Source organism: Ochotona princeps, chromosome 2, assembly GCF_030435755.1.
Source record: "Ochotona princeps isolate mOchPri1 chromosome 2, mOchPri1.hap1, whole genome shotgun sequence".
Taxonomy (NCBI): Eukaryota; Metazoa; Chordata; class Mammalia; order Lagomorpha; family Ochotonidae; genus Ochotona; species Ochotona princeps.
In genome coordinates, this window is record NC_080833.1 from 18,419,989 (window position 1) to 18,446,226 (window position 26,238).

The 26,238-nt window shown below is 55.2% G+C and overlaps 3 protein-coding genes across 3 annotated transcripts; 2 read left to right on the forward strand and 1 right to left on the reverse strand.

Moving 5' to 3' along the window:
- The first annotated feature begins 16,189 nt into the window (after window positions 1-16,189).
- Window positions 16,190-19,054, forward strand: FAM110D (family with sequence similarity 110 member D). Its single transcript, XM_004592228.4, has 2 exons — window positions 16,190-16,561; window positions 17,948-19,054. The coding sequence occupies exon 2, from the start codon at window positions 18,037-18,039 to the stop codon at window positions 18,862-18,864; it is 828 nt and encodes a 275-aa protein (XP_004592285.1). The 5' UTR covers window positions 16,190-16,561; window positions 17,948-18,036; the 3' UTR covers window positions 18,865-19,054.
- A 954-nt stretch (window positions 19,055-20,008) lies between these two features.
- C2H1orf232 (chromosome 2 C1orf232 homolog) lies at window positions 20,009-23,259 on the reverse strand. The gene is made up of 4 exons (XM_036494686.2): window positions 23,176-23,259; window positions 21,576-21,659; window positions 21,309-21,406; window positions 20,009-20,300 (listed from the first exon to the last, which is right to left on the reverse strand). The coding sequence occupies exons 1-4, from the start codon at window positions 23,257-23,259 to the stop codon at window positions 20,009-20,011; spliced, it is 558 nt and encodes a 185-aa protein (XP_036350579.2).
- A 1,889-nt stretch (window positions 23,260-25,148) lies between these two features.
- ZNF593 (zinc finger protein 593) lies at window positions 25,149-26,095 on the forward strand. The gene is made up of 3 exons (XM_004592227.3): window positions 25,149-25,445; window positions 25,643-25,705; window positions 25,799-26,095. Exons 1-3 carry the CDS (start codon window positions 25,246-25,248, stop codon window positions 25,938-25,940), a joined length of 405 nt encoding a protein of 134 aa, XP_004592284.1. The 5' UTR covers window positions 25,149-25,245; the 3' UTR covers window positions 25,941-26,095.
- Window positions 26,096-26,238: the final 143 nt, after the last annotated feature.

The window sequence follows — 26,238 nt, forward strand, 5'->3', positions numbered from 1 at the left end:
CTGGATGAGACGTTCCTTTACCGTCCTTTCTGAGTGAGCGCTCGGGCAGCCTGCTGAGTTTAGTGATGCAGTGAAGGGCATGCTGTGTGCTCACATTAATGTAAAATTCTAGAACTAATATGACAGAGGGAAGATCAGTTTCGGGTAGATATCCAAAGGCAGAGTATGTAGGTATGTTCATGCAAATCACTTTCTAATGCCTTTCACAATTCTGTGTGCCCTCAGTATATGCATTTGATTTTATATGAATTACACCTCCATAAAGCTGTTAATTTTTAGAAAATGATGCCGATATTCCATGTCATTTTTAAATTAAGTCGAAACTCAGTAGGTGACACCCTTGCATTAATATTGTTTAAGTATTAGTATGTGATAGGCCTGGCACAGTAGCCTAGAGGCTTAAGTCCTTGCCTTGAATGTGCCAATTTAGCTCCCTGCTAAATCCCATATGGATTTAGTGCCAGGATCCCATACAGGCTCTGGTTCATATCCCGGCTGTTCCACTTCCCATCCAGCTCCCTGCTTGTGGCCTGAGAAAGCGGTAGAAGACAGCCCAAAGCCTTGGGACCCTGTACTCTCATGGGAGACCTGGAAGAGGCTCCTGGCTCCTGGCTTTGGATTGGCTCACTCCGGCCATTGTGTCCACTTGGGGAGTGAACCAGCAGACAGATCTTTTTCTCTATATGTCCTTCTCTCGGTAAATCTGCCTTCCCAGTAAAAATAAATAAATCCTTCTTTTTCTTTTATTCTTTATAAAAAAATAATAAATCTCAAAAAATAATAAAGTTAGTATGTGAAAACTGTGAGGAAGGACATTGGCGCCGTTCTGGTTATCCACCAATGGATGTAACTTCATGGTGTCTTCCCTGCGAACCCCACCCACCATCTCCCGCGGCCCTGCCCCAATCCCCGCCCACCTACCAATCACCTGTAACAATCCCAATCACCAAGGCCTTGGGGCCTGCCCACACCCCTCCCAGCCAGTTCCCCGCACCCCACATACACCTTCCAGGCTCACCTAGGTTGTCTAAAGAAGACCCCACGTGTGCCCCTTTTCTTTTGCTCGATTCCTGCCTCCCGGTCCTTCTCCATTTTGTCCCGTTCCCCTGTCCTGGCAGCCCCCCATCCTGCCACCATGGCAGGAGACTTTTCCCTTCTTGTTCTCTCCCCCTTCAGTCCTGCTCATGTTCCTGCCCTGCTGGCATAAAGGACCTGCTTAAGCACCTCGCTGCATCTAGCATTTCAGCTTGTAGTAAACTTATCATGAAAAGAGGGCTTGGCTGCGAGAAATTAGCTGTGCATAAGAACTTTAAGTGCGCCTGAAAAGTAACAAAAACAGGGTGATCTATTACCATCGAAACCACATTCGTCAGACTTTGGGACAGGTAACAAGGGCCAGGAGAGTGTGTAGCTTAGAAATTTGCTCACCCCCAAGCATCAGGCAGGACCCAATTTCTGCAGCTCATCCATGCTGCTCCAAGCCCCAGGGTCTCCCTCAGACTCCTCCCGTTTCATGTCCAAACCAAGCCGAGGTGCTGGGAAGCAGAAGGAGGCGGTATCTGGGGCAGAGCTTCTTAGGCTAGATTCTGGGGAGACCCCAGGGTGACCCTGAGATCTGCAAATGTAAGCCAGAGCTGGCAGTGCGTCAGCAATCTCCCATGGAAGGAGGTGGCTTTTAACATTCCTCCTCCTCCTTCTCCTTTCTCTCTCTTCTTTTCTGTTTTTAATGTTTATTTGAAAGGCAGAGTTTAAGAGAACAAAAGAGATCTTCCATCTGCTGATTCACTCCCCAAATGGCCACACCCAGGGCTGGGCAGGCTGAAGTGAGGAACTCCATCCGAGTCTCCCACACGGGTGGCAGGAGGCCAAGTGTTCAAGTCATCTTCGGCTGCTTTCCCAGCCATGGCGAACTGGATTGAAAGTGGAGCAGCCAGAATGCCAGAACAGAGAATTGTACGGGACATATCATTGCAAGCTGGCCCCTTAGTAGACTCTTGAAGACATCCAAAAGGCCACCATATTCAGAGTAGAAGGGAGGTTTGGCAGCAAGGAAGGGGTGCCAAAGGGGCTGGGGAGCTCAGTCCCGTAGCCTGGGACCAGCTGTGCTGACTGGCCATCCCCTGGGAGGGAACAGCGCTGGAGTAGATGGGTGTGCGTGACGGAGCACAGCTCCCTGAGCAGACAGGGCTCTGCTCCTTCTCCAGCCTGCTCCCAGGTCTGGCCTCCGGCCCTGCCTTTGCCAGCATAGTAGGCAGGACTTCCTGAAGCTAATGAACCTTCTAGCAGGTTCCTCGCCCTCTGCTGTAATCACTCCAGTGCTGGTGCAGTGGATGTGAGCTGAGACTTGAGCCTTTAAACTCCACGTCCATCTAGGCCTGCCTTTCAGCAAGACCCAGCCCTTAGCAGATGCTGCGGTTCAAGTGTCCCCCAAGAGTCCTTTGACTGGGGACTTGATCCCCAAGGTGGCAATAGCAGGCAGGTCTCCTGTGAGCCCCTGGGTTATTGAAGGAAAAGGAACAAGCCTGGTCTTTACCCTTCTATCTCTGCCCCTGTACCAGCTGTGACTGGTGGCTGGCCTCCAAAACACCACGGCCACCTGTCACCACGTGACTGTGACACAGGCAGGAGCGAGGCCCTTCACCAGAACCAAGCCAGCACAAGCACCTTGCCCTTGAACCTCCAACACTATGAGCTGTATAATTCCCTTCTCTTCCCCAAGTAGCCCGCACCTGCCATTTCAACATGGCAACCCAAGTCGACTGACAAGAAATCTCAAGCCTCAGGATTTCCCTCAGGACACCAGACCAGAAAGGGTCCTAAGAGCTTTATATTTATTGAACATTGTCAGCACCACAAGAATTTCCAACTCTAAAATTCAGTGATTCCACCATTATGGGAAATTACTGAGATTTGCATGCATGGTCCTTGCCCTCAGCAGAAAAAAGCCACAATTATAGGGCCCAGTGAGATGGCCTAGTAGCTAAATCTTTGCCTTGCTTGCTCTGGGCTCCCATATGGTCACAGGTCCATGTCCTGGCTGCTCCAGCTCCCTGCTTGTGGCCTGGGAAAATAGTAGAGGATGGCCCAAAACCTTGGGACCCAGCAGACACATGAGAGACCCAGAAGAAGTTCATGGCTCCTGGCTTCGGATTGGCTCAGCTGCGGCCATTGTGGCCACTTGGGAAGTAAACCAGCAGATGGAAGATCTTTCTGTCTCTCCTCTAAGTAGATATGCCATTCCAATAAATAAGTAAGTAAATAAATAAATAAATAAATAAAAATTTTAAGTCACAATTAGAAACAAAGTGAAAAAACACATGTGTCATTATGAGTGTGTTCTAGGAATAGGCCCAGGGCACAGCAGCTAAGCACTTGCAACTCCAGCATCCTGCAGCAGCCCTGGTCCCCTGCTGCTGGTGCTGCTGCTGCTGCTTTTAAGATGTATTTAATTTTGGACCCAGCACGGTCTTAGTGGCTGAAGTCCTACATGCCGGGTTCCCATTATGGGTGCCGGTTCATATCCCAGCTGTTCCACTTTCCATCCAGCCTGTGGCCTGAGAAAGTAGTACAGGACAGCCCAAAGCCTTGGGACCCGGCACAAGCATGGGAGACCTGGAAGAAGCTCCTGGCTCCTGATTTCAGATCGCTTAACTCCAGCCATTGTGGCCATTTGAGGAGTAAACCATCTTTTTTGAAAGTTTTTTTTTTTTTTTAATTTCATTTCTTTGAAAGGCAGAGTTAAAGAGAAAAGGAGAGATAGAGAGATCTTCCATCTACTGGTTCACTCCTCAAATGGCCACCATGGCTGGAAGCGGGCCAAGCTGAAACCAGGAGCCAGGAGCTCCATCCAGCTCTTCATGTGGATGCAGGGGCCCAAGGTCTTGGGCTGTCCTCTCCTGCTTTCCCAAGCACTTTAGCAAAGAGCTGGATCAGAAGTAGAGCAGACAGGGTTCCAACCAGCACCCATATAGGAAGCTGGCATTGTGGGCAGCAGTTTTACCCCACTATGACACAATGCCAGCCACTGCTTTGTTTCTGATGCACCTGCCTGCTAATGAGCAAGTGATGGCTCAAGCTCTCGGGTCCCTGCCATCATGTGAGAGTCCCAGGCCAGCCCTGGGGTTGCAGTGCCATGAGCCAGTAGATGGGCCATCTCTGTGTCTCTGTCGCTCTGTTTCAGAATTCAGATCTCACATACTAGCTCTCATGAAATCCAAAGTCAGGTCACATTACCTTGTAATCCTAAAATCCACACACACACACACACACACAAAAGAATTTAACCATATGTAATATGCAGATTGACACATTTGGGGGGAAATACTAGGAGGAAAAAAACATGAAGTGGACAAAAAGTATCCCTATAAAGAGTATTTAATGAAGAGTTTAATTGAGCAGAGGTTGCTAGCATTCTAAGTTGATATCTACTAACACAGTTCCAGAATGCTAAGGGAGCGATCTGCTATGGTGGGCTATTTTAACACCTCTCCCAGTAATCGGTAAATCAAGTTGATAAACAAAAATTCCTGTCCTTAAGACAGGAAATATTTGAACTGTCTAGCTAGCAAACTCCATCACATTTATCACCTGTTGGTCTACCCTGTCCGTACAGCTCCTCACTGTCTTAACCACATCAGTACATCACCTCCAACCTCATGCCCCGCGCTTAGAGAAAGCAGCAGTGACCAGCAGCGAGTTTGGATCCTGTAACTAACAGCTGTGTAAGCCTCAGCTGTGCCTTTCAAAAGACGGCTGTAGCAGTTAAGTTTCCGTGTTGCTCTGCAAACCTAGCGAAAGCAACATGTGTGACTTCAGAACCTGCAGGAATGACGGCTTCTCGGTACCAAGTGTCAACGTGGGACGTCGTGGGAGCGGCCACCAGGCAGCACCGGGTGTTCCTGAGCAGAGAGGGAACCCCAAGTGCGGAGTGCACCCCAGCGCGCTGCCAGAGCTCCTGGAAAGGGGACGCCTGCCCCCTGGTGGACCAGCCTGGCTGCGCCTGCTCACAGCCCAGCCGTCTGGCGCAGGCCAGGGGAACTGAGGTCAATCCTTCCTACACTTGGTTTAACTTTGTCTCTGCATTCTTTCAAAACCACATACTTACTTTCCATCAGTCTTGTAAGGTAGATTGGGATAATTCTGAAAAGAAAAACCATCGTAGCCTGTGCCTCTCTTGTTAGGAGCGGTTGTCACAGCTGAGCAATTTGCCACAGGTCCCACAGGCAGCACTAAGCAAGCCCCCAGCCAAACTTCTGTCCCCAGTGATCACCGGCCTGGCAAGGTGGCCTCTCTAGCCATGGTTTGAACCTCAGAAGTCTAAAAGGGAGCAAATCTCAGGTGCAGCTCCATCACAGCTCAGATTCAAAATGATGGGGGCTGTGGAGCCAGTGCGTTGACACCTGCTGTAGAAGGACTGTGGAAGGGACACCTGACCTCTGATGGGGGAGCATGACGGTGAAGAGCTGCTGGAGAGATCCCCTGCTGCTCCCGTGCAGCCCCAAAGACACACTGCTAGCGATGTCACACCTGGGTGACACACCTGAGTAGGGCATGGGCCAGAGGAGGGGGACTCTGGGCAGCTGAGGTGGACCCTGGAGAGGTGGCCATGCCAGGTGGCCACTAGCTGCACCTGGCAGCAAGTTATTCCTGGAGGTTACAGGCCACCCACCCCCAGAGCACCTGTTCCCCTGGCAGCTCCTTCCAGACTTGGTGGCCCCTTCTTACAGGGAAGAGTGTCTGTGGGAGACACACACACACACACACACACACACACACAACACAGGTCTCCAGCTGTACTTGATTCTGTTACCCCGACCCCTATACCCAGCTACTGTTCTGCAGGATTCTGTGTCCCATGTGGAGGTATGAGCCAGAGCCTCACCCCAGAACTTTGCACCTGCCTCCCATACCCTCCTTGGACCAGGACCACAGTGCCTGCCCACTTGCCACTGCAGCTGGGCAAGGGCATACCTGGAAGCCCCTCCTCCAGGAGGTCACCTGGCATCCACACACGTGTATGACTCACCCCCACTGGGTGACAGCAGCCCTCTCCCCACTTAAAGTCAAGGTAAAACCTCTGCTCCAAGTCAGGTGTCCATGACCCCTCCTCATGACTGCTGGGCCCTGTACACAGACTGCTCAGGGCACCCAGGAGAAAAGACATGGCTCCTAACGCATTGTTCTCTTTGCAGAAGTGTGCCCCGTATGAGGATCATGAGCCCAAAAGTTGCAGATGGGGAGGTATGAGGTTTCCCATTGGGTCCTGGGAGGGACCCGAGATAAAGCACTCCTGCATCCATGCTTTGGTCCTGCACTGCTCTCTGCTTTAAGGGTACACATGCTCCCCAAATGCCGGCAACTGCCAGAACTGCACCAAGCTGAAACCAGAAGCTGCCCTCGTGGGGGGCAAGGACTCAAGTCCTTGAGCCATTGTCTGCTGTTGCCCACAGTGCACACTAGTGGAGATCTAGAAGTGGAAGCGGAGTTGAGACTTGAGAACTCAGATGCTGATACAGGATGTGAGCATGCCCTATGGCTTCACCACCATTCCAAGGATCTGCCCCAGCTCATCTTGTAATTCCATTTGTCCACAAACTTGGGAGTTTGTTGGGAGCACTGCACGTGTGCCCTAAGATGGCGCTGAGACCTCTCCTCCCCCCCGGAGCTTGGCGGTACACAGGTTTCAGGAAGTGCCTTCTGATTGGCCCGTAGCTGCATGCTTAGCGCGTGTGCTACGCGTGATCAGAGCCATGATTGGCGTGCCTGCCGCGTGCATCGGTGACCTTTAAGCTGACTGGATTAGGACTGTATTTAGCGGTGGGGGTTTCAGGAAGGGGACAGGACAGGAAGACGGAGACGGACGGACAGACAGAGGCCAGAGTACGACTGGGACGGACGGACGGACAGACAGAAGAAGGCTAGGGGTGACGAGGAGGTTGGGGAATGAAGCAGAGACAAACGGGAGGAAAAGGGAGAAGTCAAGTCGACTGGCTGGGAAACGGACTGGTTGGAAGAATAAAGTGCCTCAAGATATAGAACCTGGAGTGTCGGGTGAATTCTTCTGCGGGACGGAAGACCCCGACAGGAGTTCCCTGGTATGCCCCCCCAGGCCCCAAGACACATCACTTCCGGACAAATTCTGTAGCCATTCCAAAACTTCTCAGGGGTCTCTTCAAAACTCACTTGTCTAACACATTGACCACATGCCGGCTGCTGGTCCAGGTGATTGGATATGGCTGTGAACAGGACCAAAATCCTGGCCTCCAGTGGACCAGCATTCTAGTGGGAGGAGATATTTGTGGGTGTGAGTACATGATTATTTAGTGGATTAGAAGGTGACTCGGTTATGGCACAAAAAAAAATGAAGGGGAACACAGCGAAAGGGTCAGGAATTTCAGAGAGGCTTACAGAGTTACTCCTGAATTGTAGGGTGGATCTGGGTGGGGCGAGATGGGAACAGGTTAAGAGAGGTGGCAGCAATGCAGATGTAAGGAGAAAAACCTTCTGGGCAGGTGCAAAGGCCCAAGGAGGAGAAGTGTGATTGGGATGCTCACAGGACAGGCAAAGAAGCCCAGGTGTTGGGAGTGAGGTGGGTCGGAAAGCAGGCAGGAGATGAGCTTGGACGCCAGCAGGGGGGACTGCAGGCATGGCGGGCCTGCGAACCAGGGAGGACTTGGGCTCTCACTCAGGTGAAGCTGGCTTTAAGAAGTGAGAAAACTGACTTCTTTTTAACTAATTCAATGAATCAATGTGTTGGGGAGGAACAGAGAGAAAGAGAGACAAAGAGAAAGCTTCTGTCTGCTGATTTTCTCCTCAAAGGCCTATCACAGCCAAAGCTTGGCTGGGGCCAGGGGCCAGGAAGTCCACGTCGCTCACATGGATGACAGGAACCCAAAGACTTGAGCTATCGCTGCTTGAGCCTCTGAGGGTCTGCACCACCATGAAGCTGGTACCAGTAGATGGAGCCAGTTAGCAGATTCAGATACTCTGATAAGGAGCAGGATGATACCCAGGAGAGGTAAGAATCCCAATAACCCAGGCGAGGGCCGAAAGGGGGCGGGGAGTGAAGTGGAGCATTAGCGACCAGCAGATGTTCCTGCAGGACCGGATGTGGAGTGTGAGAGAACAAGGTGTGTCCAGGAGTAGCCCAAGTGTTTGGGCCTGCGCAGTCTCCAGGATGCTGAGCTGGGGAAGGTTGGCTGAGATGAGGAAGGCGACAGTGAAACAGACTGGAGGGGAGTGGCAGGGACGGACCAGAGACTCATCTGGGCCATGCTGAAGTTGCAGCGTTCGGGTCCTCACTGCTTCCTGTCCCAGGCTGCATCAATGCCCGTCCCTCCCCCTACCCCAGCCCTAGCAGCTCAGCCTGTGTCCTGATCTCCACCGCTCTGGGCACCACTCCTCATCATGGTCCAGAGGACCACAGAGCCCATCTCCCAATATTCACACACTCCAGGAGATACCCACAAGCAACACTTTCAAGGATGCTGAAACCGCTCTAACACCTTCTTCAATGCCCAGGTGTCTGCAGGAAAGGCGCTCAGTGGATGTAAAGGCCTAGGCAGCTTCTCAAAACATTGCTTTCCTCTTAGGCCTGAGGACGTCAGCCAGGGACAGACCTGTGGGTACCCAGCCTCCCTGGCAGAGGCCATGCTGATCACCAGGTTCAGTTGAGCAAACACCATCAGACCAACTTTGAGTTGCAAGAGATAGCACACTACATCAAGACATTCAAGTGGGAGCCCAGCGTGGTAGCCTAGTAGCTAGGATCCTAACCTTGCACACGCCAGAATCCCATATGGGCATTGGTTTGTATCCCGGCTACTGCACTTCCTATCCAGCTCCCTGCTTGTGACCTGGTAAAGCAGTCAGAGATGGCTCAAGGCCTTGGAACCCTACACCCATGTAGGAGACCCGGAAGAAGGTCCCGGCTCCTGACTTCAGATGGGCTCAGCTCTGGCCATTGTGGCTACTTGGGGAGTGAACCAGTGGATAAGGAATCTCTATCTCTTTCCCTCTTTCTGTTGGCTTTAAAGTAGATGAAAACAAATAATAAACATTGTTTTAAAAAGAAAGAAAAATGATACATCAACACTCTCTGATAAAGACATTCATACCAATAAATTAAGCCTATGTTAAATGTTCTCCTCTTTGGGCCTGACTAAAATCTTGGCCTTGCACATGCTGATTCATGTCCCAGCAGCCCCGCTTCCCATCCAGCTCCCTGATTGTAGACTGGGAAAGCAGTTGAGGATGGCCCAAAGTCTTGGGACCCTGAACCCACGTGGGAGATCTGAAGAAACTTCCTGGCACCTGGCTTCAGATCAGTTCAGCTCCAGCCATTATGGCCACTTGGGGAGTGAATCAGCAAATGGAATATCTTTCTGTCTCTCCTCCTCTCTGAAGATCTGTCTTTCCAATAAAAATAAATGTTTAAAAATTTTTTTTCCTCTTGATTCCACTCCACATTGGTTAAATTAGGTTCTCCAAGGATGAGAGTTTGATATCTGTTTTATTAGCAAGCTCCCTGGGTGACTTTCATGGAACTTACTAGAATCCACTCAAGGAAAGGCATTTGAGAACCACTGGTCTAACTTACTTCCCTCTTTTTAGCAGATGATAGACTTGAGAGAGAAAGCTGACTTACTCCAGAACAAGAGTCACTACTTTACAGGATTGCTCATGGGAATGACACCTATTGGGAATGACTTCCCATCCAGGCCAGCTTTGCCACAAGCCAGGGTCCTTTGACCAGCACACCTGTGACAGCGCGATGCAGACAGGTCCACTGCAAATGGGCTGGGCTGCCCATGTTCAGTGTCACAGCAGGTGCCACAAGGTGACCCAAGTTTTGAAGTAAATTATGTAAATTACGTAAATTATGTTTTTCTTTCAGGCTTATTTTGGTTGGAAGCAACTGAAAAATCAGTGCAACAAGGTTGAGCCAAAAAGAAATGTATGTTGTACCTAACCATAAGGGCCATGTGTGGTAGTCAGCTTTTTTCAATACTATAACAAAATGCCTGAGGTAGGAACATTATGAAGCAAAGAGCTGCTCACTGCTATTATTTTGGCTCACTGTTCTGGAAGTGCTGGGTCTGGGATGCTTACCTGGTGATGGTCTTCCTGCTGTCAGGGTTACAACGCAGCCCAGAACATCACACAGGATGACAGGGAGCATACACGATTCTCTGTGTTGGTATGGTCACTCCCAAGCCCCCAAAGCCACCAGGATTCTTCTGTCACAGGGGCTCCACCCTAAGGCCCTCATATAATCTAATTGTTTCCAAAGGCTCCACCTCTGAACACCATGATCAAATTAAGCTTTCACATTCCCCAAATCCATTAATACCATTAGCTGTTCAATTGCTACATCAGTTTACTGGCAATCATAGCACATGTTTGCTTCACATCAGACTCCAGAGTAGGGTTTCAGGTCACCAACCTACCCCCTCTCCAGCTCCCAAAGCTATCTCTTCCTTGTCCCCTCCGTCCTCAGTCAGGCTTTGTTCTCAGGGCTGGACGCCTGGCTCTCACACAGCACGGGAGAAGCGCTTTGTCTCAGCAGTCCCCACAAGTCTCCTTGGCTCCCATTGAGTCCCATGCCCCCTTCTCTGCAGGAAGTATTTCAGCCAGAGAAACAGGATAGGCCCTGGATGTGGGCCTAGATCAAGGGTCCCAGTCTGGGTAAAATTACCCCACTCTTGGAGCACAAGAACCAAGTGGGAGAAAGACAGCCAAGATCGGGTCAGAGTTCCAGGGGAAAGGGGAGAAACCGCTGAGTCGCAGGACCACAGATGTCGCCAATTCTGGGAAGGATGGTGATGGTGATGGCAGAAAAGGTGGCAGCTTGAGTCCAGTAATAATAGGCATTTGGCTACACACTGCTGTCGCCCCTGTCACTCAAAGTACTGGGCTGGACACTGCAGCGTGAACTGCTGCCTCAAGGTGAAGGTCAACTCTCAGAGTGACACTGTCCAGCCCCAGGGAAGTGAGTACTTCTCCCCATCCCTTGCCTAATGTCCTCCCTGCACATGGCTCCAACACATGAGTGTCACAGTGGCCTTCAGGCTGCTGCCGGCAGTGGAGCCCAATCCTTGGGAGTGGGAGAGCAAACTGCTGATCCTCGAGGGAGGAAGTGCGACCTGCCTGCAATGTCCAGTGTCCATGCTCTGGTTTCCTCTGGCTTCCGGTCCCCAGCTGGGTAATTTCCACAGCAGCACAGAATGAGGAGCATTCTGCTATGAACAAGGTATCTTCCTCCTTGTACATTCATAAATGAAAGAGTGGCTTAACTTCCCGAGAGAATCACGGTGCTAATCCTGTGCTGTTAGGAATGCACGCTGGCTTTACCAGAGGGCGAAACTGTGTTCCAAGATAGGAAATGTATGTGAGGACATTGGCGCCATGGTCAGTGGTAGGGATCCTTTATCGTAGGAACCTGACGTACAATATTCCTAGTTGAGCCAACGCAATGGTTCATCAGCTAGTCCTCTCCTTGCAAAATGCCTGGATCCCCTATGGACACCGGTTCGTGTCCTGGATGCTCCACTTCCCTTCCAGCTCCCTGCTTGTGGCCTGGGAAAGCAGTTGAGGATGACCGAAAGCCTTGGGACCTACAACTGCATGGGAGACCTAAAAGAAGCTCCTTGCTCCTAGCTGTGGTTTGGCTCAGCTCTGGCTGTTGCAGCCTTCTGAGGAGTGAACCAGAGAAAAGCAGATCTTTCTCTCTCCTTCTCTCCATAAATTTGATATGCCTTTCCAAGAAAAATAAATAACTCTTTTTTATGAAGTCCTCATCATTTCTCAATTTCTGTTTTAGTGGCTACTATCTATTTGTGAGGTTAGTTGCTATTATCTCACAAAATGTCACTGAATTGAAGGGTTTTTAAAGATTTTTTTTAAAAGATTTATTTATTTTTATTGGAAAGTCAGATGCACAGAGAGAAGGAGAAACAGAGAGGAAGATCTTCCATCCAATGATTCACTCCCTCAGTGACCGCAATAGCCAGAGCTGAGCCAATCCAAAGCCAGGAGCCAGGAGCTTCTTCCAGGTCTCCCACGCGGGTGCAGGGTCCCAAGGCTTTGGGCCGTCCTTGACTGCTTTTCCAGGCCACAGGCAGGGAGCTGGATGGGAAGTGGAGCTGCCCGGATTAGAACCAGCACCCATATAGGATCATAGCCAATTGCCTGCACCCAAATCTTTTATTACCCAGCATTGCTGGCCCTTTAACAAAACACACATCCTTGTTCAGTAAGCATGAAAGTCAGTTACCTCTGATACTTTGCCAACTTTCTGGAAAACAAAAGCCTCTCTCTCAATGCTGTCATCACAAAGATACACTAGTCAAGGCAGGGGGAGAGATTTCCTGCCAGTCCACTCCGTGAGGAACCTCTGTCTCTTCCATGCGTTCTCCCCCACCCCCATGTTACTGAGTCCAGATGGAATGGTTCTGTCCCTTGTCCCTTGTCCCCAGTCCAAAGGTATGGGTGAAGAGAGCAGCAAAAGGTGTGCATGGTGAAGATGGAGAAGCCGCAGGGGGTGATGGAGTGGACCAGGGACAGGTGGGGCTGCCCCCGTTCTGGCCCCGGCTTCATTCAGTCCTGGGAACTTGAAGTTCCACTGAGGGGATAGCTCAGCCAGCAGCTGGGGAGGCCTGCCCCAGCACTGCCTGAGCAGGAGGGAGGCCACAGTTCAGCCTTGTGATGACTAGATCTGCCACCTGCAAGCTGTGTGACCAAGGTGAAGGCACCTCAGCTTTCTGTGCTTCTCTTTCCCCCTCAGCTCTATGGCAGAATCCTTAGAATACCGGCTTCATGTAAGACTTTGTAAGAAGTGAGTGAGGGGGCCTGGCGCTATAGCCTAGTAGCTACATTCTCGCCTTGAATGTGCCAGGATCCCATATGGGTGCTGGTTTGTATCCCAGCTGCTCCACTTCCCATCCAGCTCCTTACTTGTGGTCTGGGAAAGCAGTAAATATTACCCAAAGCCTTGAGACCCTGCACCCATGTGGGAGATCTGGAAGAAGTTCCTGGCTCCTGGCTTTGGATAGGATCAGCTCAGCTCCCGCTGTTGCAGTCACTTGGGGAATGAACCAGCAGATAGAAAATGTTTCTCTATGTATTTCCTTCTCTCTGTGTATTTGTATTTACAAAAATAATAATAAGAAGAAAACTTTAAAAAAATGTGAGTGATGGGGCCTGGTGTGGTAGCCTAGTGACTAAATCTTCTCCTTGCACAAACTAAGATCCCATATCAGCACTGGTTCATGTCTCGTCTGCTCCACTTCCCATCCAGCTCTCTGCCTGTGGCTTGGAAAAGTGGTAAAGGACAGCCTAAAACCTTGGGACCCTGCATCTGAATGGGAGATCCTGGCTCCTGAGTTCAGATCAGCTCAGCTCCAGCTGTTGAGGCCACTTGGGGAGTGAACCAGCGGATAGAAGATCTTTGTCTCTGTAAATTTTACTTTCCAATAAAAATAAATTAATTAAAAAGGAGTGAGGAGGTATCGTGCTTTAAAGCACTAAGCACCTGGCAAACACAGTGTGTGGTTCGGACCCTGGGCCACAAAGCCAGATGAGGCAGCCTACCTTACACTTCCGGAACATCATGTGGATGCTTAGAAAAATTGCCCCAGATGACTGGCACATTCCTCGTGTTGGCTCCCGTGGTGACTTATGGGCAGCAAGCACTGGGTGCTGGGCTCTGCCCAGGGCCACGCCCCCTGGGGTGGGAGGTCAGGCTGCAGCCTGTCCGTCGTGTGTGTGATCAGATGCCCCAAGTCAGCCCAGCCAGAAACTCTCACCTTCTCTCTCCTAAAGCAGACCCCAGCCTGTTGGAGTCCCTTCCTCATCTCCACCCCACCTTCTCTTTATCCCCAACTGAGCCACCCCCACTCCTTCCCCTTGGCAAGCCTTTCCCTGACCTCTTGACCTCACAGAGCCCCCAGCTGTGGCTGTCCTGCCCCCCACCACTCTCCTCCATGCACAGCCCAGCCAGAAACACCCTCCAGGCCCAGCTCAGAGCCCTGGCTCTTTGAAGCCTGCCGCCTGCCTCCCCATGTCGTCTGCAATCCCCAGGAGGCTGAGCGCCTTACCCATCTGCCACCAGAGCCTGGCCTGTTGCAGGTGTCTGCATGATTTGTTAATAACAGCTGAGGGGCGGAGAACCAAAGAGGTGCAGGTCAGAGGAATGGGGAAGGTGCTGGGGGAAGGCAAAAGTGGAGGGTGGGACACCTCTGGTGCCGTGAGGACCCCAGAAGCCAGGCACCCTCTGAGCTCCCTTTTCTCAATAGCCTCCTCATTCGCATTTCACAGGGAAGGAAACTCAGAGAGGTTTTGTTCTTGCCAGAGGCCACACAGCAGGGCTCACAGAGCAGACTGGCCTCAAAGGCAGGGCTGAGGGGTGGATGGTTGTTGGATACTCTGTGTGGGCGGAGGGGACACCCCATTCCCCACTCCTTATTCCTGACACTACCCAGAGCCCAGAGCCACTTCCCTGTGCTCCCCATGGGGTCTGACTCAGACCCATTCCTGATCTACTCTCCTTGAGATCCGGGAATGTGGCTGGAAAGAGGAAGGAAACTACATCCCTGAGACACAACTGGCCCCTGGCCTGAGGTCCTGGCGCTGCAGTCGGAAAGAACCACTTGAAGGCTATCCCCAGGGATGGGAGCTGAGATCAGAAAGAGAAAGGCTGTGGCTCGGGCGGGGAGGCACGAACGTGACTGGGCTGTGATGAGGTTGGCGCAGGCTTGGCCAGGTCGCTGAGCCCCTACCCTCCACTGGCTCTTCCAACCCCTGACAAAGCCTGACCTGCCTGGATGGCCCAGGGACTGTGCCTCCCATGGGCACTGTCACCTCTCAGACAGGAACTTGTGTGAGCAAGGTACAGTAGCCTTCCCTGGAGTCCCAGGCCCTAATCCCCAGTGTCATGCAAGCAGAGCTGGGTTCTGGGGGGCGGAGGGCGGGGCGGGACTGAGCCCTCTGGTCAAGAGGAAGAACTGGGACCCTGTTCTGAGTTCTGAGTCTGGTCTCTGGCCCTACCACCTCCAACAGGGCTCTGGGAGGTGGGGGGTGGGGCTGCCTGCCCCTCCAACCTACCCGGATGTCTCTTTAAGACCAAAGGGATGGGGGTTATATCAATGCAGACACAACAGCCCCATCCTCTCCCCCACCCCACTCCAGGCCAGCCAGGTTTCCTGCCATTGACAGCATCCCAGCTGGGCCCTGCCCAGCCTCCCTCTGCTTAACCCCTTCCTGACCAGTCTACTCCCTGGGCTCAGCCCTGGCATTTACTGATCTCTCAGGGAGAGCTGAGAGTGTATGAGTGAGCTTGGCCCAGTCATTTCCACTCTCTCCTCCTGAGCCTCAGGTTCTTTTGCTGTAAATGGGGAGGGGGGAATACTAGAATCCACCCCCTGGAGCAGGATTCTTCCTGCAAAACTTCCCCGCTGGCATTTGATAAAGTGTGGTCATGGGCAAGGACTGGGATCTGAACAGCACCCAGCCTGCCTCACCGCCAGCTGCAGTCTGACTGGACGGGCCTTGGAGTCTCACACTCCTCGGCACACCTGCTGAGCTGAGCAGGAGCTGGGTTCTGCCCACTGGCTAAGCGGGCTGGTCATCCCCCCTCCGAGGTGGGGGTGGGGTGTCAATTATTCAAGAGTACAGGTGTGAACTTGCTCTGCAAATATCCAAGGTGCTAGAAGGCAGGAAGAAGGGCTGGTGGACACCGGCAGCTGGGGGGGGAGGCGGCAGGGACCCTTGGTTAGGACCCTGGAGTTTGAATTCTGTGCGGGCTGCAGTGGCTCCTTCCCAGTGGTGGTGGCGGGGGGAAGGGGACAGGAGAAGTAGGGGAGGCACGCTTCATCTTGGGAGGGGGGTCAGGAGTCCCCAAGTAGGGACCGAGGAGCACAAGGGCAGAGGGACCCAGGCTGGGCCCCAGAATCACCCCCTCATCACCCTCTCCCTGGCCAAGAAGAGGACATCAGACAGTGGACATCACCTCCAGTGAGTCTCCAGGGCACCTTCAAGGCCAGCAACAGGGACACTGGCACATCTGCTGTTGGCTGTCCCCTCTCTCCAGCTACATCTTCCTGGCCCCAGCCCTAGAGAGACGCCCACACCAGCACAGGTCCCAGCCTGTCACATAAGCAAAAAAGGAAGCAGATTGGAGTCTTGTCTGGACCCCACAAGCGCAGCGGCCCCAGCTTAAACCTTGGGAGGAAAAAGTCTGCGGATGCAGAGACAACTTGCTTGGGCTTCCGTCCCTGCTGCCACTCCCAGTGTGCAAACCAGCAACAAGGAGAGGACCTGCAGCTGGAGGCGGCGACCAGGAAGGAGTTAACTGAGGCTGGGCTCCAGCTCAGGAAGGCAAGGGTTAATGGGGGGGGCGGATGGAGGCTTTCTCTCAGCCTTTCCTGTGGAGAGTGAGGTTTGGCTGCCACCAAAGTTACTTCTGGTCACTGCTGTCCCCCTTGTCTTCAGTGTGGACCTGCCTGTGGATCTCCACAGTTCAGCCCCGCTTTCCCCTGCCACTGGAGCCTGCCACAGGGCACAGGTAAGCAGTGGGGGCCAGTGCCAAGCCCAGGTCCTCCTTGGGCCAACTCCAGCCTCTGGGAGATGAGCAAGAGGACAGCCGCCAGGCTGTGGGGGTGGGGACGCCTGTGGTCAGCCAGACCAGAAGGCAAGGGACAGGCGGTGGACGGCAGGACTATTTTGGTCCTTGTGTCTAGGGACTTTTTATAGCCTTGCTGCTCAGGGCAGGGAAGGGCAATAGGGGAGAGGGGACAGAGGGTACCCTGGAGGTCAGACAGTGCCCTCCTGGGCCTCAGACGCTGACCCTCTGTCCAGTGAGCCCCTGGGAGAAGGAAGGGGCACTGCTGGGCTCTCCTTGTGTCCAGTGGCCTGGTGGCCAGCCACCTCTGCACACTGGGAGCAGGGAGCAGGGGGGTCTCTGCCCTAAGACCTCCCAGCCCCACCCCACCCCCAATCCCTGGCTAATCCCCAGACCCAAAGTCTCCTCAGCACCCCCCCCCCCACTGCTCTGTCCTCAGCTGAATGGGGGCTGTGCTGAGCCAGGTGGGTGGCCCGGGACCTGTCAGCTCTTGATTTATAACCTCGCTTCACCCCTTTCCCCAGCCCAGGGGACACGGACTGACGAGAGGGGTCATAGGTCTCGGGATGAGAAGGGGACAGAGTGCCGAGGGCAAGATAATGAGAAGAACTAGTGGGATCAGCTCTAACGGAAACTGCTTGGTTTTATAGCCAGAGGAATGAAAGCAAAAGGCCAGACGGAGGTCCTGATAGGCAAATGAGAGCCCACCTGGACTGGTTTGGCCTGAGACCGGGGTTCCAGGCTCAGCGCGACCTCTCCAGAGGGCTCAGGCCAGCCCCTTCCTCCTGGATACAGGAAACGGAAGCACAGGGTTGGACGAAGCGGTCATCCTAGTGCAGTTTTCTGGGACCCCCTTGGCAGGAGCAGCGCGTGGCTGCCGGGACCTGCCAGTCCCTCCTGCCCCTCCCCTTCCTGGATGGCCCTGCTGCACTGGGCAGGGCCCTGAGCTGCAATCAGGGGAGGTTCCTACCCGGTGGTTATGTCCCTGACCCGGAGGGGAGGAGGGGGAAGGGCGGGACCCGCCTGTGGCTGCGGAGCCTCCTTGTCTTGGGCTCAGAACTGCTGGATTGGGAAGAGGTATTTTTTCCGGTTAAGATCGCTTTTGGGAACTGGGCCCGGACCAGCCCTATTTCCTTTCCAAGCGTCCTGCTTGCTGGTGCCTGCTTGCGCGTCCGTGGTCAGACCGGGGCATCCTCGCAGGGACCTCGCAGAGTCCTCATCCAAGGACTCTGAACGATGGGGAAGGGGTAGCCGGCTGGCTCCACACCCAGGGATGCCTGTCGCAGAGGGGCAGGGACCTCTCATATCCTGTGCCCTATCTCCCTGCAGGAGCCAGGACGCCACCCCTCGGATCTCTCTTGGGTCAGCCAGGAACCATCAGCAGCTTATGGGGCAAGCACCTGGCCCACTCTGCTAAGATGCTACTGACTCCTCCCTCCGCCACCTCCAGAACACGGACCCCGAGTGCCGTGGAAAGACTGGAGGCCGACAAAGCTAAGTATGTGAAGACGCACCAGGTGATAGCACGACGCCAGGAGCCAGCCCTGCGCGGAAGCCCTGGGCCGCTCACACCGCACGCCTGCAACGAGCTAGGGCCTCCAGGGTCACCCAGAACGCCCAGGGCCGCCCGTCGGGGCAGTGGCAGGCGGCTGCCAAGGCCCGACTCCCTGGTCTTCTACCGCCAGAAGCGGGACTGCAAGGCTTCGGTGAACAAAGAGAACGCCAAGGGTCAGGGGCTGGTGCGCCGCCTCTTCCTGGGCACCACCCGGGACACTGCCCCCGGTAGCCCAGGCCCAGCAGCAGAGCGTCCCGCAGCGGCTGGGGGGTGGGCCGCGCCCCCAGTCACCCCGGAAGCGGCAGCCAAGCGGCCGCTGTGTCCCACGTGCTCACTGCCGCTGTCGGAGAAGGAGCGATTCTTCAACTACTGTGGCCTGGAGCGCGCGCTGGTGGAGGTGCTGGGAGCCGAGCGTTTCTCCCCGCAGAGTTGGGGCGCCGACACGGGCCCCCAGTCCGGAACTGCTCTGGCGCCTGGCTCCAGAGACGACAGCGACTGGACGTCCAGCGACGGCGACGTCGACAGGCTGGACGGTGCGGGCGGCGGCGGCGGCTCGGAGGCAGCGGGCTCGACGCGGGACGAGCGGCCCGCCGTGTCGGTGGTGGAGCGCAACGCGCGCGTCATCCAGTGGCTGTACGGCTGCCAGCGCGCTCGTGGCTCGCCGCCGCCTCCGCGCGAGTCCGAGGTGTGAGGGCGAGCCGCACGCCCGGGAGCCGGCTCTCGGGATTCCGGGCTTCCCCCGGACCTCAGCGTCCCCAGCAGCCGAACCTTGGGGAGACGGAACCGCACGACCTGGAGAGTCCCTCCCAGCGCAATCGGCAGCAGAGGGAGCGACCGCGCCCCTTTGGAGAGCCCGTGTCAGGGCTTAGGGGACCGCGGGAGCTGGGGGGTGGGGGTGGGGCGGTGTCTGGTTGACTCCTGGGGTGGGAGATGAGCAAACCTACTGAATAAACGGAAAACGTGATTTCAGGGGGTCGTGAGCTGGATTGGCGGGAGAGCAGGTTCCGCGGGCTCCAGGCTGGATTCGGGGTTGAAGCCGCGTCCCTCGGTGAGGAAAGGAGGCAAGGGGCTGCCGGTTGCCATGCACGAGACCAAGCACCTGCACACAGAAGGTGCTCGATACAAACGTGAGCTGCAACCACCGACCTCCAATTTGCTCCAAACTAGAGCTGCTGGGCAGAGCACGTTTGCGGAGTCCTGGGGAGGGGTAGGCTCCAGAATCCTGGGGATCCCCGGACCCCCTAAGTGACCTCCATTCCCGGGACTTTGCTGCCCCCTTCTGGTCCCTGGGTATAAAGGGCTGAGAGATGAAGGGCCCTCCACCCCACGGCTCCCCTGTTTCCCGTACGCGTTCGCCCCTCCAAGCCTTTGTTCTCACCGCCCCATTTCTCCCCACCTGTCCTTCCAAGATGGTGCACACTCCCTTCTGCTCTCCAATCGTCCTGACGCGCCCACTTGCAGCTGCCCCATTAATTACGTGCCTTAATTTGTCCCCCAGGGTGGGGCCACCTGTGCCTAGCACAAGATCTGTGCACACGATAGAGTCCCAAGCGACGTTTGTGGAATTCAGTGAGGCTGGATAGACTATTCTCGGGGCTCCCCCAGCTTCCTAGAAAACTGTACCTTAAATCCAGACACCCTGTCTGTCAGCGTTCATTCTACTCGTCCCGTCGTGTGAGTAGTGAGAGGAGTAGGCGAGGACCAACCAGGTGGACCCGGAGCTACTCCACCCCACCCCACCCCAAAACAGCCCGGACAGAAGTATGAGGTCACGCGGGGCTTGGGGTCAGGAGTTTTTATGGGCACTTGGGAAAGGGGAGGTGTCGGCTGGGCGGCTAGTCGTTCTTGGGCGCGGCCTTCACTCTCATCTCGGCCAGTTTGTGGGTGAGGAAGCCCCACTTGAAGCCGGCTGCAGGGTCGGCGTCCTGCGGCTCCGAGCGTTCGGCGGCTTCCTCCGCGGCCTCGTCCCCGGCGTCCGGGTCCGGCTCTGGGGCGGGCTCTGCGCCGCGCAGCATGGACGCCGCGGCCGCCTGCTGCTGCTGCCACCTGCTAGCGAACGCGTCCCAGAATCCCGGCCCGCGGGGCTCCGCCGCCGCCGCCTGCGAGGGGGGCTGCGCCGCCAGCGGGCTGCGCGAGAGGGGCAGCGTCAGGGGTCTAGTCCGGGGTCCCCCAAGAGGGATAACGCACAGCAGGAGGCGTCAAGCGACCCGCGATGGGGCCCCGGGGAGTGGGGCACAGTCAGTGACTGGCAGTGCCCGGCAGGAAAAGGGGGGAGGGTTGGTGACCTCGGAGGCACGGGAGGACCCGGCATGGGCCGGGGTCAGGGTCAGATGAGGCCCCCCCTCCGACACGGAATGAGGCTCAGGATCCCCAGGAGAGTCCAGGGTCTGGGGGTTAGGGAAGGGACCCGGGGGGCACAGGGAAGAGGTCGAGGCGGGAAGATGGGGTGGGGGAATACCAGGAATGCGTTAGAGGAGTGGGCATAGCTCGGGGCTGGGGTCCAGGACTAACATGGAGGAAGAAGAAAGGCCTGGACTGGAGGCGAGGGGGTGAGGTGGACTCGGTGGTTAGACTGGAGGTGTTGAGGGAGGGGTGATTGGGGCCAGAGGCGGGGGGGAGAGGGGAAAAGAATGGGAGAAGCCTGGCAGAGGAGAGAAGGCTGGGTCAGGTCAGGGTGTCCCTAAGGCAAAGGAAGTGGGGTCAGAGGGCGACAAGTGTGTGAGTGGCTGGAGAAAGGGGCAGAGTTGGAGGGAGCCCCAGGCCATAGTTGACCCCTTGGCCCCTCTGCCTCAAAGACCTTCCAGAATCGTGGTTCCCAAGCACGTTGTGCCAGCGGCTCTTTAGGGATCCTAGGCATCCTGGCCTGGGCATGCAGCAGGTCAGAACCACTGAGGGGATTCTGGGAGTCTGAGTCTCACCCAGGCCCGGGGGGGTGGGGAGGGGCAGGAGGGCTTAGCATGTGGGAAGCTTGGAACCAAACCATCCTCTACTGCAATTCTCTTCTCCTGGGGAAAAGTGGGGCCAGAGCTCCAAGCCATCAGTGGCAAAGAGCCAGCCAGGAGGGAAGGAAAGGACAGGGCAGAAAGAGACCCCAGGCCCGTCTGGGAGCCCTCCAGGACACACCCACACACATACTGGTCAGCTGGGGGCTCTGGCGGCAGCAGCTTGTCCTCATCTTCTTTGTTAAACAGAGATGACATGGTCAGCCAGCCTTTCACCCCTACGCCCTGGACCTAGGCCGGAGGAGTGGGAGTCAGAAAGGGCCCCCACAACCTCCCAGGGCATCCTGGACCTAGGATGGAGAGGTTGGGAGTCAGGAAGGACCCCCCCCCAAACCTCCCAGGGTGTCCTGGTGCTTCTACCAGGCTCCACAGGGTGAGGGCAGAAGAGGGGAGAGCTCACCCGGCGGGCCAGCTGCGACACGGCGTTGAAGGCCTCCTCACTTGGCTGTGCCACTTCAGACTCCGCTAAGGCTGGGTTCCCCGTCTGGGATACAAGACCCCCCCCCAGCATGAGAGAGGCCCCAAAGGAGCAGGCCCTCTCTTCTAGCTGCTAGCCCTGGACACACAGACCAAGCACCCTAAACCCCACAGAGCTAAACAGTACACCCTCTTCCCCTCCCTGCCGGGGCACATGGGTGCATACACAGGAAATTTGTCCACTAAGTTACCTGTCATTCACATGTGCCTGTGCAGCCCCACCTGTAGATAGCTCTGTCAGCCACACAGCTATCCACACTCTAATCCCAGGGATGCGGTCACACACAATGATGCAGACAGCCCTGGCATCTGCTCTTGACTTGTACCAAGGTGGATGTGCTGTGAGGCATCTATATGAGGTCACACACAGAATGACCCATTCACACCTGTGCACTCACATAGCTGTTCACAGCAGCCAGATCACACACACACAGCACAAAAAAATCTCTCCACCTGTCTGCCACACACACACACACATACACACACGACATGCGCATGCACACACATCCCTTATAAACATAGCCGGAGGCACGCAGGTTTAAAACATCTACCCAAAATGTGCACACCTGAAAATACCAGACCTAGTTCACCTGCACACCGGAGTACACCTGCACTGGGGATTCCACATGAGCTCAGCCTGGAAAAACTTGTTCCCAACACTCCACCCCATCCCAGGCCTAGTTCCTGCCCCTGCCACAATACCTATATGGCTCCCACTTGCCACAACCTCAAGATATAATGTGGTTTCCAGGTCTAAGTCCTTTTTGATTTTTAGAATCAGGGTAAAGCATGACCTATTCACGGCTTTGCCCTGATGTTGCTATGGTGACCTTCAGATCCCACATGTCCCTAGTTCCAGTCATAGGAACTCACTACCTCTTGGACAAGCCATCCATCCCACTTCTGCTTGGCCCTGCCTGTGTCATGCTAGGGCCATTATGGGCTTGGGTCAGACTGCTCCCTGTGACAACCATGTAGGTACCAGTTTGAGTCCCAGCTGCTCCACTTTTGATCCAATTCCCTGATAATACATCCAGGAAAGCAGCAGAAGATGGCCCCAAGGACTTGGGCCCCTGTCACCCATGTGGGAGACCTGGCTGCTGACTTCAGCTTGGGTCAGTTCTGGCTGTTGTAGCCATTTGGAGAGTGAACAAGCAGATGGAAGTTTTCTGTATCTCTCTCTCTGAAATTTTTTCAGATAAATAAATAAGTTTTTAAAAAGGAAAATGTTGTGTCATGGTAGGTATCCCTGTATGGCCAGGAACCCCTTGTCCTAGAAGAATTTGTTCCTAGTGGCAGCCTGTGAGGTTTTTGGGGACAGGGGGCAGTTCTCCCACAACCTCCAGGTCTTCTTCCTCGGGTTTCTGAACTGTCTTGGCCCTGCATTGGGCTGCTCACTGTACCTCGCCTCTTTGGACCCCTGGCTTCTGCACAAAGGTACTCTCTTTTGGGGTTCTTCCCTCATCCCTTTCTCCTTCTCCCATATTTCTCCCCCACCCCCATTCAGCACCGGTGGCACCCACCTCTTCTGCCAGATCCTCCTCAGACTCCCCACTCAGAGTCTGCAACACTTTGGACTTGTAGGTTTTCCAGAAGGCCTGGTTCATGGCTGCAAGTGAAAGGGTCCTGGTGCTCAGGCACAGGAAGGCGTTGGCTCAGGGGGCACCAATGGATCTGCTCCAGAAACTTGGTGAGGCCAAAAGCCTGTCCCTACGATCAGGTGACTTCATTAAAGATGCACCAACCTCCCCAGCTGGCACAGTGCCCAGCAGGCAAACCTGAGCCAAAGGTATCGGGGGTGGGGAAGGACAGAGCAGCTTGTGCTGCTTCAGTCCCTGTCTTGACCTATATCGGCCAGGAATGACGAAGACCTCCCTCCAGAGACAGAACTGTCTCTTGGGTTTAGGAGTACTTGAGGTTGCAACCTTCTTGGAAGGGTTCCAGACAAAACCTCTTCGATTCACCAAGTCCCTACGCCTGGGACCCAGGCTGGAGACCCTGGGCCTGTAAGCTCAGTGTCTCTAATCTGCAGCGGGCAGGTCCCCAGGCTCCAGGTCGGCATCCTCTGGGCTTCCATTTCACTGGTTTGTTCGGGCTGGAAACGGATTCCTCTCCCTAGGGATGCACGTGTCCTTCTCCCTGTTTCCTGGCAACAGGTTCCAAGGAGCCGGAGCCCCTGAATTATTGCTGACCTCCTATGGCCAAGTCCAGGGGAGTTGGTTCTGTTGGTCTTGGGAGGCACCAGGCTCCCGGGAATGGGGAATGGCCGCCCAGCCCTCTTCCCACTTCCCACTGATTAACTGTATTCCTATTCTTACCAAAACAAAGAGATTTCTTTATTTACTTATTTAATTTTTTAAATTACAGATTTTTTTTTTTTTTAATTTGGAAAGGTAGATTTACAAAGAGAAGGAGAGACAAAGAGAAAGATTTTCCATCTGCTGGTTCGCTCCCCAAATGGCCACAACTGTCAGAGCAAACCCAATCAGGAGCCTCTTCCAGGTATCCCTTGCGGAATCAGTGTCTCAAGACTGATGCGCCACCCTCCACCACTTTCCCAGGCACCAGCAGGGAAGCTGGATGGGAAGTTCAGCAGCTGGGACATGAACGGCGACGACATGGGATGCTGCTGCTTGTAGCTGGAGGATTAGCCAGCTGAGCCAGGTGCCATAAGGCAGAGTAGATGGAAGCAGAGAGAGAGATTTTCCATCTGCTGATTCACTGCCAGGGCTGATGGTCCTGGCCATAGCTAGGAGGTCAGAACTCCATTCAGGTCTCCTCATGGGTGGGGGTCCCAGGTCTTTGGGCCATCTTCCACTACTTTCCCATTAGCAGGGAGCTGGGTGGGAAGCGAAGCAGCCAGGACTCCCAACCGGTGAGGAAAGCTCGACGCACAGGCTTCGCCCACTGCCACACACGCTGGCCCACCCATGGGTGCCCACTACCAGGTAAAGAGAGGAAGGAGAAAAAGGTGGCGGCCCTTCTGTGAGACCCCAGGACGCCTACACACTCTATGCTGTGAGAGGAACACCAGGAATTTGGCGTGGGGCACGACATAGTGAGATGGACGATGGGGACCCCAAGGAAATACAGCTTGGGAGCTCTGAGGAGACGGCTTTGTCAGGGAATGTTAGCATCTCGGGAAGCCCCATTGGAGCCAGGATCCAAGTCTCGCCCATTCTCATTCGGCCATCAATTTATTCATATCGCAGACATTTCTCAGTGCTTAAAGCGCTCCCCACCTCCCCACCACCGCATAGTCCGAGGTTTGGGATCAAAGGGCCGGGAAATGGCGCTGAGACAGGTTGGGTCACGCTGGCAGAGCCGCAGGCCCGGTTCGACGCCCCCACACTCCGCGGCGATGGTCAATGGGACCCCCAAGCCCGGGGTGAGTCAACCCCCTGCCGCGCTTCGCGAAGGCTCGACCCGCGAGCCGGAGGGCCGCCCGGGGGCGCCCAAGCCGCCGGTCGCGCCCGTGACGTCATCAGAGGCGCTCTGACAGCGGCGGCTCCTGACGTCACCCGGCGGTCAGGAAGTGCTGCACGTGGGCTTCCCTCTGCTGGCTCTGCATCTCCGCTGGCTTGTCGCCGGCCATGGGTCGTTCCCGCCGGACAGGCGCTCACCGAGCGCACTCCTTAGCACGCCAGATGAAGGCTAAGCGGCGGCGGCCCGATCTGGATGAGATCCACCGCGAGCTGCGACCGCAGGGGCCCGGGCGCGCCAAGCTGCCCGCGGACGCCGAGCCAGACCCTGACCTGCCCGGGGACGGCCTGCATCGCTGTCTGGCCTGCGCGTGAGTCCCGGCTAAGCCAGGCGTGGGGAGGAGGAGGGCCCGAGGGGGTGGCAAGTACGGGCTTTGGGCCGCGCAGGGTCTCTTTTTCCTGGGGACCGCCACGGGGCCTGACATCAAGAAATGAACTCGCGTTGGGATGGGTTGGGCGTACACAAGAGGCGTCACCTCCTCGCCCTCCTCACCTTGCATCTGTGCAGGCGGTACTTCATTGACTCCGCCAACCTGAAGGCCCATTTCCGATCCAAAGACCACAAGAAAAGGTAGGAAGCAGTAAGAGGGCGGCTGGGTAAGTGCAGGACAGGCAGGTCAGGTGTCTGGGCAGTTCCTAATTCCTTCCGAGTCCCTTCCCGCAGGCTAAAGCAGCTGACCGTGGAGCCCTACAGCCAAGAGGAGGCGGAGAGGGCAGCGGGGATGGGCTCCTACGTGCCCCCCAAGAGGCTGGCAGTGCCCACAGAAGTGTCCACCGAAGTTCCGGAGATGGACACGTCTACCTGACCCAGTCTGCTAACGCAAGACAGAGGACCTGCTCATGGACAAATGACTCAAGGGCTGGGCGGTGGAGAGAGGGAGTGTCAGCCACTTCTGGTCCTGGTTTGGAGAGCCAGTGGTCTCTGGACATGCTTCCCCAAATAAAGGAGTTGGACAATGAAGACTCGCCTCTTCTCCAGGCCACAAACTCAAACCCATCCCCCAGAAGAATTTATTAACTGGTTCCCACATTGGATGCCTCATGTTTCTGCTCCTCATTCGCTGAGCTTTGGAACTTGCAGCCAAGCTGGTGCCTGGGTACAGA